This window comes from Pristiophorus japonicus, chromosome 4 (assembly GCF_044704955.1).
Source record: "Pristiophorus japonicus isolate sPriJap1 chromosome 4, sPriJap1.hap1, whole genome shotgun sequence".
Lineage (NCBI taxonomy): Eukaryota > Metazoa > Chordata > Chondrichthyes > Pristiophoridae > Pristiophorus > Pristiophorus japonicus.
Genome location: NC_091980.1, coordinates 138,538,009 through 138,552,575, shown reverse-complemented (window position 1 = coordinate 138,552,575; position 14,567 = coordinate 138,538,009). Strand labels below are relative to the sequence as shown.

The 14,567-nt window shown below is 45.8% G+C and overlaps 1 protein-coding gene across 1 annotated transcript in view; it reads left to right on the top strand.

Annotated features, from left to right (window-relative positions):
- The first annotated feature begins 580 nt into the window (after positions 1-580).
- Positions 581-14,567, top strand: part of lman2 (lectin, mannose-binding 2) — a 48,706-nt gene continuing 34,719 nt past the window's right edge. The window contains exons 1-2 of the mRNA XM_070878608.1: positions 581-695; positions 4,088-4,205. Coding sequence (XP_070734709.1) covers positions 594-695; positions 4,088-4,205 — 220 coding nt within the window. The 5' untranslated portion in view covers positions 581-593. The remainder of the gene's footprint in view (positions 696-4,087; positions 4,206-14,567) is intronic.

Sequence of the window (14,567 nt, the reverse complement as noted above, 5' to 3'; positions counted from 1 at the left end):
CCCCCTCTCCTTCTCCTTCCCCCCCCTCTCCTTCTCCTCCCCCCTCTCCTTCTCCTCCCCCCCCCCTCTCCTTCTCCTCCCCCCCCCCTCTCCTTCTCCTCCCCCCCCCCTCTCCTTCTCCTCCCCCCCCCCTCTCCTTCTCCTCCCCCCCCCCCCCTCCTTCTCCTCCCCCCCCCCTCTCCTTCTCCTCCCCCCCCCCCTCTCTTTCTCCTCCCCCCCCCCCCTCTCCTTCTCCTCCCCCCCCCCCCTCCCCACATTATTTTCTTATTTCTTATTTATTCTCCTTTCTTTCCACCCCATCCCTGGGCTCCACCATCGATCGCACAGCTTTCAACCACCACCTCATGCACCCGCACATTTTGTCCCTGGCTCCCTCTTTTGCTGCTTTACAATTGCCTCCTTGATGATGATTTCAACCACCATTGTTTTCACTATCCACTTCGCTGCTGAAGTCAATTTTGGTACCCTTACCGCACCCCAGCCAGGGTCAGTGACTGGCATCTGTAGTGAGCACGTTATTTTTTATGAGAAGCTTTGTATTGTTTCCTTTGTCTGATGGTCTGGTTCTTCCTGCAGGAGTGGGGTCGAGTTCGATGCCTCTGTGGGATTTTGGTGGGAGCACCATGCTGACGGGTCAGTACGTCCGTCTAACGCCCGATGATCGCAGCAAAAGCGGATCAATCTGGAACCGAATGGTAAGTGTTGTGTGGGCGTACCAGTAAACGGTACACTGCCGTCACTGGGTTGCTGATAGTACAATAATTTCACACCCATAACACTATATGTTCACTTTACCTGAGCTTAAGCAGTTCGTTCCATTATCCCTCCAACGATCTACCCTCTTGATGACCCAGCAGAATGTTCATCAGACAGAATCTTGCACAAGCTGTTGCTTCATTGGATTTGCTCACTGATGCCAATTTACTCCCATCCATAGCATTACATCGAATTTTACAGCATCGAAGCAGGTCTGTGATGGTGTTTATGCTCCACATGAGCCTCCTCCCACTTCATCTCAGACTTTTAACATAGTCTCTCTTCTTTTCTCCCTCATGTATTTATCTAGCTTTTCCTTAGATGCATCATACTATACGCCTCAACTACTCCATGTGATAGCAAGGTCCACATTCTAGAAGCTTCTCCTGAATTCCTCCTTGGATTGATTGATGACTGTTCTATTTAAGGCCCCTAATTTTTGGACTCCCCACAAGTGGAAACATCTTTTTTACGTCTTCCCTATCAAAGCATTTCATAATTTGAAAGACCTCTCTTGGGACAGCTAGAGAAACGAGCCCTAGCTTGTTCAGCCTTTCCTGATAATTGTACACTCTCATTACTGATATCATCCGACATAATTCAAACTCTAATTCATGTTATATTTGTCTTTATTCCCCTGCCTTGAATATAGGGGTGAGGAAAGCAGGGTCATCTTCATTAGGGTGGATAATAGTGGCTCCTTCTGAACTTGAGTTGTCAGGATAGATGCACAACAGGTTACAGGTCTTTTATTGGTGGGAGCAACTTGCAGTAATGAGGAGTATTCGCACTGGTCTATTGTGTAAAGGTGCTATCCAGCGTACAGAGCCACGAAGACCAGAAGGTCCCAGGATTGATCCCTGAGCTAGCTGACCTGAAGCGAGGCAGTAGTTGAGCTTCACACTTGACCTTAGTGCCTCAGCATTGGAGATGGAGAAAGAAGATGCAGAAGGTTTCCTGCGTCTGACCTCTCACCATTGACCCCTGCTTGAAGATGCACGTTTCATCAGATGAAGACAGGGTAAGTCACTCCTGTGATGCTGCCACTTGGCCAAGTCACAGCATCTGTGGAAGCCTACCCCAGCAGAAGACCATGACATTGGGGAAAGGGAAAAGAAATCAGTTGAACAAAGGGATAATTGATTGTATATACATGTAGTTGGTGTATCGCAGTCCCATAACAGTAAAGTGGTTTGGTTTATTTTGTTACTCATATATTATTGGTACCAGTGACAATATGGGTACGGATCAGATGGCCAAGTGTTGACTTGCTGAATGTTCTGGTTAAGCTGCATGTGCCAGTTTTGGCTATTTTGTCCCAAGTAATTGATCCTTTATTCTCAAATTTGTCAGGTTTTTTTGAGAGCCAATGGGTTTTCAGAAAGGATTTTTTTCACAGGATTTTTCCTTGTTAATTTTCTTGATATTAACAAAATAGTTTTGCATTTTACAATCCAAGAGAGAGAAAAGTTGCCTTTATGTAGCGCCTTATATTTTTCAGAATATCTCCAAGTGCTAAACTTGAATTGAATTACTTTGGAGTGCAATCATCGTTGGCTCCCACAAATAGCAGGGAGATGAATTTATTCTTGGTGGTGCTGGTTGGGGGAAGTATATCAACGATGATCCCAAGAGAACCCTGCTTCCTCCTGTCAATAATGCTATGGCCTTTTTAAAAACAATCTATCAGGGCAGGCAGTTGGTTTATCTCATCCAAAAGATGAATCCTCTGACAGTGCAGCACACCCTCAGCACGGCACAGAAATCAGCCTAGATCACGTGCTCACATGCAGGAGTGAGGCTTGAATTCATGATAATCTGACGAGAGAGAGAGTGCTAGCGACTGAGCTAAACTGACACCATGCAAAAGTTAACGCGGAAATTGATCGAGAGAGCAAGTAACTTCCACTATACCGAACTCAAACTGAATCCAGTACAAAGGGGACTACCTTTCTGTTGTCCATCACTATAGCTGCTTGAAAGTGTGTGTGTGTGTGGACAAAATGAAGCTCGCCTGTGATGCTCCCCAGAGTAGCCGAGAATTCTGGCACATTCGCTGTCTAGCCCGCAGATGAAAACAGTCACTTTGGCCAGGTGCCGGAGGGCTGCCGGCAACTTTAATATATACAGGTTGAACATCCCTTATCTGGCACCCTCAGGACCTGGCCTGTGCAGAATAAGGGATTTTAGGGGCGGGGGAAGCAGGGAAGAGAAAGGAGGTTGGCGCCCCGGATGGGCCCTCGGTGGGCCGCCAAGTATCGGTGGGCTCTCGTCGGCCCCAGCAGGTGACGACACGGCCCCAAAGTCGGGGCGGAGGTCAGCCGCATTCTGCGCATGCATCCCCGGCCGCCAGAATCGTGCCGGATAAGGGAGTCCCGGATAAGGAAGGTCCAACCTGTACTTTAAAAAAAAAAAAAAAAAAAAATTTAAAAATCCATAACCCAGCAGGAATCCAAGCCTTGAGGTTGAGAAGTAAGACAGGAGAAAACTGGGAATAGATGCACAGTCGTAGTAGTCCTTGTACACGTTTTGATAGCAGCAATCTGGGTGTCCGCAAGATCCTGCAAATCCCTTGGGAGGACAGACCGCAAACATTAGTGTCCTCGTCCAGGCCAACATCCCCAGCGTTGAAGCACCGCTGGGCAGGCCACATAGTTTGCATGCCAGACACGAGACTCCCAAAGCAAGCTCTCTACTCTGAACTCGTCCACGGCAAATGTGTCAAAGGCGGGCAGAGGAAACATTACAAGGACACCCTCAAAGCCTCCCTGATAAAGTGCGACATCCCCTCTGACACCTGGGAGTCCTTGGCCATAGACCGCCCTAAGTGGAGGAAGTGCATCCGGGAGGGTGCTGAGCTCCTTGAATATCGTCGCCGAGAGCATGCAGAAATCAAGCGCAGGCAGCGGAAGGAGCGTGCGACAAACCAGGCTCCCCACCCACCCTTTCCCTCAACGATTATCTGTCCCACCTGTGACAGAGACTCTGGTTCTCGTATTGGATTGTACAGCCACCTAAGAACTCATGCTAAGAGTCGAAGCAAGTCTTCCTCAATCCCGAGGGACTGCCTATGATGAGATTAATGTTAGAGAGTGTTATAAAAAGCAAAACAAACTTACCAATGCGAAAAATCTGGAACAGAAATGAAAAATGGTGGTCAGGCAGCATCTGTGAGAGAACAGTTTTTAGATGTAGACTGTTGCAGAATTCATCTGCTCTCTCCACAAATGCTGTTCGAGAGCTTGCATATCTCTAACTCTGACCATCCTTTGATCTCTATATAATTGCTATTTCTTTAAGGCCTCAACCAGTGTTGTCTCTGTCTTTGCAGCCATGTTACCTGAAGGACTGGGAGCTCCATGTCCAGTTCAAAGTTCATGGAACTGGAAAAAAGAATCTACACGGAGATGGGTTAGCTGTCTGGTACACGAAGGACCGATTAATTTCTGGTAGAGTATTGCACCCTCTGTTATCCTGTGATTGAAAATTAACAGAAGCTGAAATTTCCACTAGTCCAAATCCACAATTTGTGTCTTTATTTGTATATTGGGAATGAGTGAGTTAAGATGCATAAAAAGCACATCCTGTATAAGACCAGTGGATAGAAAGTGGGTGCTGTGGGGGTGATGCCCCTTTAGCTTCGAAACCCGCTCATTGGGGACATAACCCGTGAAAATCGAGGGAGAAATTAACTTGCGTCGGAAATTTTCCTTTACTGCAGGTACAATTCCGAACCTGCTTTTAAAGAAAGAACTTGCATTTATATAGTGACCTCAGGACGTCCCAAAATCCTTCACAGCTAATTATGGGTGAAGGGCGGCAAGAAGCGCAGAAAGTCGAGGAAGGAGAGTTATTCCATCTACATTTACAAAGTGATGAAGCAGGTTCACCCCGTCACCGGCATCTCCTCCAAGGCCACGGGCATCATGAACTTGTTTGTGAACGATATTTTCGAGCGCATCGCAGGTGAGGCTTCCTGCCTGGCTCATTACAACAAGCGCTGCACCATCAGCTCCCGGGAGATCCAGACTGCCGTGCGCCTGCTGCTGCCCAGGGAACTGGCCAAGCACGCCGGGTCGGAAGGGACATAGTCGGCGACCAAGTACACCAGCTCCAAATAAAACTCCACGCTGTCCTGAGAGAACAAACCCAAAACACAGCGAAGGTTCACCAGACTGATCCCCGGGATGGCATGACTGACATATGAGGAGCGACTGGATCAACTGGGTCTGTATTCACTGGAGTTTAGAAGGATGAGATGGGATCTCATATAAACATATAAAATTTTGACTGGACTGGACAGGTTAGATGCAGGAAGAATATTCCCGATGTTGGGGAAGTCCAGAACCAGGGGACACAGTCTTAGGATAAGGGGTAGGCCATTTAGGACTGAGATGAGGAGAAATTTCTTCACTCAGAGTTGTTAACCTGTGGAATTCCCTACCACAGAGAGTTGTTGATGCCAGTTCATTGGATATATTCAAGAGGGAGTTAGATATGGCCCTTACGGCTCGAGGGGCATGGAGAAAAAACGAGAAAGGGTACTGAGGTGAATGATCAGCCATGATCTTGTTGAATGGTGGTGCAGGCTCGAAGGGCCGAATGGCCTACTGCACCTATTTTCTATGTTAAGTACACTTTGAAATGTAGTCACTGTTGTAATATATGAAGCACCACAAGGTCCCACAAACAGCAATGGGATAATGACCAGAAAATCTATTTTAGTGATATGGCTTGAGGGACACCGGGGTGAACTCCCCTGCTCTTGTCAAAGTGCCGTGGGATCTTTTACATCCACCAGAGGGGGCAGACAGAGCCTTGGTTTAACAAAAGTCGGAACATCTGACAGTGCAACACTCCCTCAGTATTACACTGCAGTGACAAACTAGATGTCAGCTCAAGTCTCTGGAATGGAACTTAACTCCACAACCTTCTTGATTGCTACATCATTAAAAAGGATATGAGGAATGCTAAGAGAGAGCACGAGAAATTCCTGGCCAGTAAAATTAAGGAAAACCCTAAGATGTTCTATAAATATATTAAGAATAAGAGGGTAACTATAGAAAGGGTAGGGCCTATTGGAGACCATGAGGGTAATCTTTGTGTGGAGGTGGAAGATGTTGGGAGGGTTCTTAACGAATACTTTGCATCTGTTTTCAATAAGGAAAGGGGCAATGCAGATACTGATATCAAGGAGTGTGATATTCTGGATGAAATAAATACAGTGAGAGGAAGTATTAAGGGGTTTAGCAGCTTTGAAAGTAGATAAGTCCCCAGGCCCGGGTGAAATGCATCCCAGGCTGTTGAGCGAAGTAAAAGAGGAAATAGCAGAGGCGTTGACCATCATTTTCCAGTCCTTTTTGGATCTGGCATGGTGCCGGAGGACTGCTAATGTAGTACCCTTGTTTAAGAAGGGAGAAAGGGATAGGCCGAATAATTGCAGGCATGTCAGCCTAACCTCAGTGGTGGGAAAATTATTGGAAAAAGCCCTGAAAGACAGGATAAATCTGCATTTGGAAAGTCAAGTATTAATTGGGGACAGTCAGCACGGATTTGTTAAGGGAAGATCGTGTCTAACTAACCTGATTGAATTTTTTGAGGTAACCAAGAGGGTCGATGAGGGTAGTGCGTACGATGTAGTATATATGGACTTTAGCAAAGCTTTTGATAAGGTCCAACATGGTAGACTGGTCATGAAGGTTAAAGCCCATGGGATACAGGGCAAAGTGTCAAGTTGGATCCAAAATTGGCTTGGATGTTTTTGTGACTGGAAGGATGTTTCCAGTGGGATTCCACAGGGCTCAGTCCTGGGTCCCTTGCTTTTTGTGGTATATATCACTGATTTAGATTTGAATGTAGGGAGTATGATTAAGAAGTTTGCAGATGACACTAAAATTGGCTGTGTGGTTGATAATGAAGAGGAAAGTCATGGGCTGCAGGAGGATATCAATCTACTGGTCAGGTGGGCAGAGCAGTGGCAAATGGAATTTAATTCAGATAAGTGTTAGGTGGTGCACTTTGAGAGGGCTAATAAGGAAAGGGTATACACATTAAGCGGTAGGCCACTTAATAGTGTGGATGAACAAAGGGACCTTGGAGTGCTTGTCCACAAATCCCTGAAAGTAGCAGGCCAGGTGGATAAGGTGGTTAAGAAGGCATACGGAATGCTTGCCTTTATTGGCCGAGGCATAGAATATAAGAGCAGGGAGGTTATGCTTAAAATGTATAATACTTTGGTTAGGCCACAGCTGGAGTATTGTGTGCAGTTCTGGTCGCTGTATTATAGGAAGGGGGGTGCAGAGGAGATTTACTAGGATGCTGTCTGGAATAGAGAATCTTAATTGAGGACAGATTGGATAGGCTGGGTTAGTTCACATTGGAACAGAGGAGATTGAGAGAAGACCTTATTGAGGGGCCTGGACATAGTGGATAGTAAGGGTTTATTTCCATTGGTGGAGGGGTCTATTACGAGGGGGCATAGTTTTAAGGTAGTTGGTGGAAGGTTTAGAGGGGATTTGAGGGGGGGAGTCTTTACGCAGAGGCTTAGGGGGATCTGGAACTTGCTGCCTGGAAGAGTGGTGGATGCAGAAACCCTCACCACTTTTAAGAGATAGTTGGATGGGCACTGCAGGGTTACAGACCTAGAGCTGGTAATTGGGATTGGATTGGATAACCTTTTGTTGGACGGAGCAGATATAATGGTAACTATTGCAGGGAATAGAACACGGCCAGGGTGATCTCCTGGACTAGTTTCGATCACCTGGATGGAATTTTCCCAGATTTTTTCTCCTTAAATTGGCCTGGGTTTTTATCTGGTTTTTGCATCTCCCAGGAGATCACATGGCTCTGGTTGGGATGGAGTGTAGAATGTTTTAGTATAAGGGGTGTCGCAGTTGTGGTGAGGTGGATTGGTTGGGCTGGGTGCTCTTTGCCTTTCTTTCCGTCATAGATTTATATGTGACCTTAAGGGCTGCTGACGGCGTGCAAACGATGGGCCGAAATGGCCTCCTGCGCTGTAAATTTCGATGTTTCTATCATGCGAAATAGCAATTTGCCTGTTTACTGCTGTGTCCCTTTCCAGAGATAGCAATCTTGCCACACTGATTTTGTTCTGAATCATTGAATGCTGGTGCTAAGTCACCTTGAGTGTGGATGCAATTGTACACGTGTATTGTAACATAGTGTGCTGTTGTAGAGCTACCTAGAACAGTTGATTTTGTATCGATGAGCACAGACTGCAGTCCAAAAGCAGCTGTTGCTAATGACTGCCAAAAAAAGCAAACTCCTGTGATTATGTATTCAGTCCTGCAGCAGTGAAACATTTATTTCCATTCTCGGGATGTGAGCATTGCTGGCAAGGCCAGTATTTATTACCCATCCCTCGTTGCCCGTGAGAAGGTGGTGGTGAGCTGCAGTCCATGTGGTGAAGGTGCTCCCACGGTGCTGTTTGGTAGGGAATTCCAGGATTTTGACATAGCGACGATGAAGGAGCGGCGATAAATTTCCAAGTTGGGATGACATACGATTTGGAAAATCCCTTCATGGCTTTGCTCTAACCTACATAGAAAAATCTTTTCCAGCCCCCCACTTTCTGCTCTCCCCACTTTGGTGCATTGTGCATCTCTCTCCACCCTCTTCCTCCTCCCTTGGTCTTCACCCACTACCCTGCACTGCAGCTCTTGATCTGAAGCACCCCGTTTCCTAATCCTTATCCCTTCATCCAACCTGCTCCTTTAAAACTATTTTCTCTTTGATCCCTTTGTCACCTCTATTAATTTCTGCCTTACTTCCTTCACTGTAATATCACCTCCATAACATTTCCTGCCTCAGCCCATCTGCCGCCGAAATCATCATACATGCTTTGTTACTTCCAGGCCTCCCACCTTCCACGCTCCGTAAACCTGAGCTCATCCAAAACTCTGCCCATATTCTAACTCACGCCGAGTCCTGTTCACCTGTCACCCCTGTGCTTGCTGACCTACGTTGGCTCCTGGTCTGGCAAAGCCTCGAATTTAAATTTCTCATTCTTGTGTTCAAATCCCTCCATGAGCTCGTCCCATCCCTCCCTATCTCGAACCTTCTCCAACCTCAGACATTTTTCCTCCATTTCCGTTGCCCCACCATTGACAGCCGTGCCTCCAGCTGCCTTGGCCCTAAGCTCTGGGATTCCCTGCTTAAACCTTTCTGCCTCTGCACCCCTCTCATTTAAGAGATTCCTTAAAACCTACCATTTTACTTAGCTTTTTGTCACCTATCTGATTGTCTCTTTTGACTCCGTGTCAAATTTTATGATAATGCTCCTGTGATGCGCTTTGTGACTTTTTACTACATTAAAGGTCCTACATAAATGCAAGTTGTTGCTGCCCCCGTAAAGCACCTTGGGGTATTCTGTTAACCTGGAAAAGAAAATGCTCGCCTGTGTAATGTAAATTGTCCGCCTGTCATTAGGACTCCAAAATGTAGTCATGTCCGTGGAAGGAGAGGAGAGATATGTATTGATGATTTCCTTTGCTGGTTGAAGCTAGTTGCTTGTGGGAAAACCAGGTGACAACAGCAGTTGTGGGCTCCAGACTACAGTAAGGATGTTGAAGCAGCGGAGAGGGTCCAGCACGGATTCACTATGCTGCTGCCCTTTATAAGGAAATACAAGTATGAGGAAAGACTTATGAAATATAGTCTCTCTTGCTTTCTGTCCTAGATCTCTTGCAATTAATCTTGTATTCTACATCCCCTCGTTCCAACTCCCACAAATACTGAAAATTTTGTGTTTCTATCTATTCTGTCCCATCCAATGTTCCCTCTAAAAAAGGTTTTTGTGTGCGGTACCTTTAAATTTGCTGTGCAGGTGCAGTATTTTGGAGCGAGAAGTCCGTGAGGGGCATGCATGGTTCCTTCCCAATTGTTGCACGGCCATGCACACGCACAGCTTAGAGGGAACATTGGCTCCATCCCTTCATTATTTGATAGAGGTGTTTAACATTTGGAAGGGATGGCACTACAGGTGTGATTATCTGGTTATTCTATCATTGATATCTTCAAACAGGGTTATGTAACAGTCAAAGCTAGCTTATTCTAACCAATGTCATTATGAAACAGAATTTTTATCTCATTGCTGTTTTTGGAAACTTCGGTGTGTGCAAATTAACTCTTGCGTTTCACTTCAGTATACCTCAAAAAAGTACCTCATTGGCTGTGAAACGCTTTGCTACGTCCTGAGCCACTCTTGAGCTTAACTCCTGCTGGCATACGCTTCACACTGGTATTTTGCTCCTGTGGCCATGATATCTGTGCAAGCCTGGACGTTGAGTTTTAGACTGTTCAACTGCAGGATACCTCTCAGCCAAGCCTGACGGGGCCCTCCCCTGACATTTACAGGTGGCACTTCCAGCAAAGGTCATTGAATGGTAATCAGAAGTGGTAACCCTGTCTACTCTGGTTTTTTTTTAATTTAATAAAAAACAATGAATTAATTCTCCCTGTTTCAAGTCTGAATGACAAAAAAACAACGTGAAGTGACTGCACCAGGCAGCTCTTTGTCAGATCTGTCCAACTGTGGATCTGAGCCACGTTGGAGGTGCCATTTTCCTGATGAGATATTAAGCCAAGGCCCCATCTGCCCACTCGGGTGGACGTAAAAAAAATCCCCTGGCCCTATTCGAAGAAGAGCAGGGAAGTTCTTCCCTGTAAAAGAATCCATGGCACTATTTTGAAGAAATGCAGGCGAGTTATCTCCAGTGTCCTGGCTAATAATTATCCCTCAACCAACATCACTGAAACAGATTATCTGACCATTACACATTGCTGTTTGGGACCTTGCTGTGTGCAAATTACTTGCCACGTTTCCTACATTGCAACTGTGACAAAAGTCCTTCATTGGCTGTAAAGTACTTTGGTACGTCCTGAAGTTGTGAAAGAAAGGTGCTATAGAAATGCAATTTTTTTTAACATCAGTATTTCTCTGCTATGGCGAGGGAAATATCAGCCAGGATCCACATTCTTGATAGCTAGTGATTTTTGCTGGAAAGTACATGTTGTGTCGGTGTCAGTGAGGACAGTATTGATCTTGCTGTGATACCTGTGACTAGCTGGCTGACACTTGTGTCCAAACTCTAGGCTTTGTAGATTAAAAAGATGCTAATTTGTGCACCGTTAACCCCCCCCCCCCCCTCCCCCCAATGTATTGGAAGTGTTGCAGTACAAAAGCAGGTAAGTTATGCTAAACCATTATAACACACTGATTAGACGCTAGCTGTAGCACAATGGGCAGAACAATAGGAAGGATGGCAAGGCCTACGAGATGGTGCAGAGGAGATTTACTAGAATGGTACCAGGATGAAACAATTCAGTTACATGAACAGACTAGAGAAACTGGGGTTGCTCTCAGGGCAGAGGGGAGGTGTTCAAAATCTTGAAGGGCTTTGATAAAGTAAATAACGAGAAACTGTTTCCAATGGCGTGATCGGTAACCAGAGTACACAGTCAAGATAATTGGTAAAAGCACCAGTGGGGAGATGAGGAGAAATGTATTAGGATCTGGAATGCACTGCCTGAAAGGGTGGTGGGAGCAGATTCAACAATAACTTTCAAAAGGAAATCGGATATATACTTACTCAAAATGGAGAAATTTGCAGGGCTCTGAGGACAGTGCAGGGAGTGGGCCTAATTGGATAGCTCTTTCAAAGAGCCAGTACAAGCACGTTGGGCCAAAAGGTTTCCTCCTTTAGTGTATGATTCTACGATATTGGCTGTTGCTGTATTGTTTAGTAGCATTACAGTCGAGCCGCATTCAGTGACCCAAATTACAATAGATTCTGAATTGAAATCCCAGATCTATATTCAGTATATCATTGAGACCTTTGGCTGTCCTTTTTGTGATGAGAGCATTAAACCTGTGCAGCCTCTCATTGAGGAGTAAGTAAGGTCTAGTAAGGAGGAGGGACTGAGGGAAATCTTTATTAGTCGGGAAATTGTGTTGGGGAAATTGATGGGATTGAAGGCCGATAAATCCCCAGGGCCTGATGGACTGCATCCCAGAGTACTTAAGGAGGTGACCTTGGAAATAGCGGATGCATTGACAGTCATTTTCCAACATTCCATTGACTCTGGATCAGTTCCTATCGAGTGGAGGGTAGCCAATGTAACCCCACTTTTTAAAAAAGGAGGGAGAGAGAAAGCAGGGAATTATAGACCAGTCAGCCTGACCTCAGTAGTGGGTAAAATGATGGAATCAATTATTAAGGATGTCATAGCAGTGCATTTGGAAAATGGTGACATGATAGGTCCAAGTCAGCATGGATTTGTGAAAGGGAGATCATGCTTAACAAATCTTCTGGAATCTTTTGAGGATGTTTCCAATAAAGTGGACAAAGGAGTACCAGTTGATGTGGTATATTTGGACTTTCAGAAGGCTTTCGACAAGGTCCCACACAGGAGATTAATGTGCAAAGTTAAAGCACATGGGATTGGGGGTAGTGTGCTGACGTGGATTGAGAACTGGTTGTCAGACAGGAAGCAAAGAGTAGGAGTAAATGGGTACTTTTCAGAATGGCAGGCAGTGACTAGTGGGGTACCGCAGGGTTCTGTGCTGGGGCCCCAGCTGTTTACATTGTACATTAATGATTTAGACGAGGGGATTAAATGTAGTATCTCCAAATTTGCGGATGACACTAAGTTGGGTGGCAGTGTGAGCTGCGAGGAGGATGCTGTGAGGCTGCAGAGTGACTTGGATAGGTTAGGTGAGTGGGCAAATGAATGGCAGATGAAGTATAATGTGGATAAATGTGAGGTTATCCACTTTGGTGGTAAAAACAGAGAGACAGACTATTATCTGAATGGTGACAGATTAGGAAAAGGGAAGGTGCAACGAGACCTGGGTGTCATGGTACATCAGTCATTGAAGGTTGGCATGCAGGTACAGCAGGCGGTTAAGTAAGCAAATGGCATGTTGGCCTTCATAGCGAGGGGATTTGAGTACAGGGGCAGGGAGGTGTTGCTACAGTTGTACAGGGCCTTGGTGAGGCCACACCTGGAGTATTGTGTACAGTTTTGGTCTCCTAACTTGAGGAAGGACATTCTTGCTATTGAGGGAGTGCAGCGAAGGTTCACCAGACTGATTCCCGGGATGGTGGGACTGACCTATCAAGAAAGACTGGATCAACTGGGCTTGTATTCACTGGAGTTCAGAAGAGTGAGAGGGGACCTCATAGAAACGTTTAAAATTCTGACGGGTTTGGACAGGTTGGATGCAGGAAGAATGTTCCCAATGTTGGGGAAGTCCAGAACCAGGGGTCACAGTCTAAGGATAAGGGGTAAGCCATTTAGGACCAAGATAAGGAGAAACTTCTTCACCCAGAGAGTGGTGAACCTGTGGAATTCTCTACCACAGAAAGTAGTTGAGGCCAATTCACTAAATATATTCAAAAGGGAGTTAGATGAAGTCCTTACTACTCGGGGGATCAAGGGGTATGGCGTGAAAGCAGGAAGGGGGTACTGAAGTTTCATGTTCAGCCATGAACTCATTGAATGGCGGTGCAGGCTAGAAGGGCTGAATGGCCTGCTCCTACACCTATTTTGTATGTTTCTATGAATAGCAGGCTGACAGTGGGGTGGGAGAGTGCTGCCCTTCTCAGTGGTGCTCTCTGCTCAGTTCTGCAGCTAGTCTGTACAGTTTCGTAGTTGTCATCTTAATGTAACTAAACTGACTTAATGTTCTCTTTCGATTTTTATGCGGTGCTTTTCTCAGTGCCAATAACACTTTGCAGTCTCAGTTTGCTTTTAGTTGCACAGACTTGCTGTGCACAGCATAAAGCACTATCGGGAGTTAACCCCATTGGTCAGTCTATTGGCAATTAACCCCATTGAATCATAGAAATTTATGGCACGGAAGGCCGTGCCGGCCGACAAACGCACAGCTATCCAGCCGAATCCCATTTTTCAGCTCTTGATCCGTAGCCTTGCAGGTTACAGCACTTCAAGTGCTCATCCAAGCACCCCTTAAATGTGGTGAAGGTTTCTGTCTCTACCATCCTTTCAGGCAATGAGTTCCAGTCCCCCACCACCCTCTGGGTGAAGAAATTTCCTCTCGTATCTCCTTCCCCCAATCACTATGTGCTCAATTTTCCCCAGTCATTTGTGGTGTTTTTTTGGTGTAGTTTTTTCCCCAAGTTTCCCCCTACGATCTGCGCTGGCGTAACTGACTTAGTTACGATTTTTCTAGGCCAGTATTTTTTTTGACGCGGCGTTTTAAACACTTTACTCCAAGGTCGGCGTATCTGGCCACCCCTGAAAAACATTCTGGCATTTAAGAAAACCAGCGCACAAATCGGCGCTGAAATTCGCCATTGTTTTTAAATTGAAGATTTTGGAGGGAGTCAAGAATACTCTCTAATAAAGTTCAATTTTTTTTAACCTGTCAACTTAATAAATGTAAATTTGTTGGATTTCAGAAGTTTTCTCTTTTTTTAAACTCACTGACATGCTACCACCGAACATCTTGAAGCAGGGATGGACGTAGCTTTGGTGGGGGGAAGAGATGGAGAGTTATATATTAATTAGTTAAGGGAAAGTAGGGGGGGGGGGGGTGGAAAGAGAGAGAAGTCACAAGACCTTGGGTGCTTTGTTAGCTGAGGTAAAGATTACAGCTGCACTTTCATTCTATGCCTCTGGATCCTTCCAAGTTACAACTGCGCCATCTCTCAACGTGCAACACATGTCTGCATTCGCGGAGGAATGACTACATAAAGTTCCTCATAACCGCCCAGGCAATACGTGACAGGGCTGTGGGCTTCTCTAGGATTTCTGGTTTCCCAAAG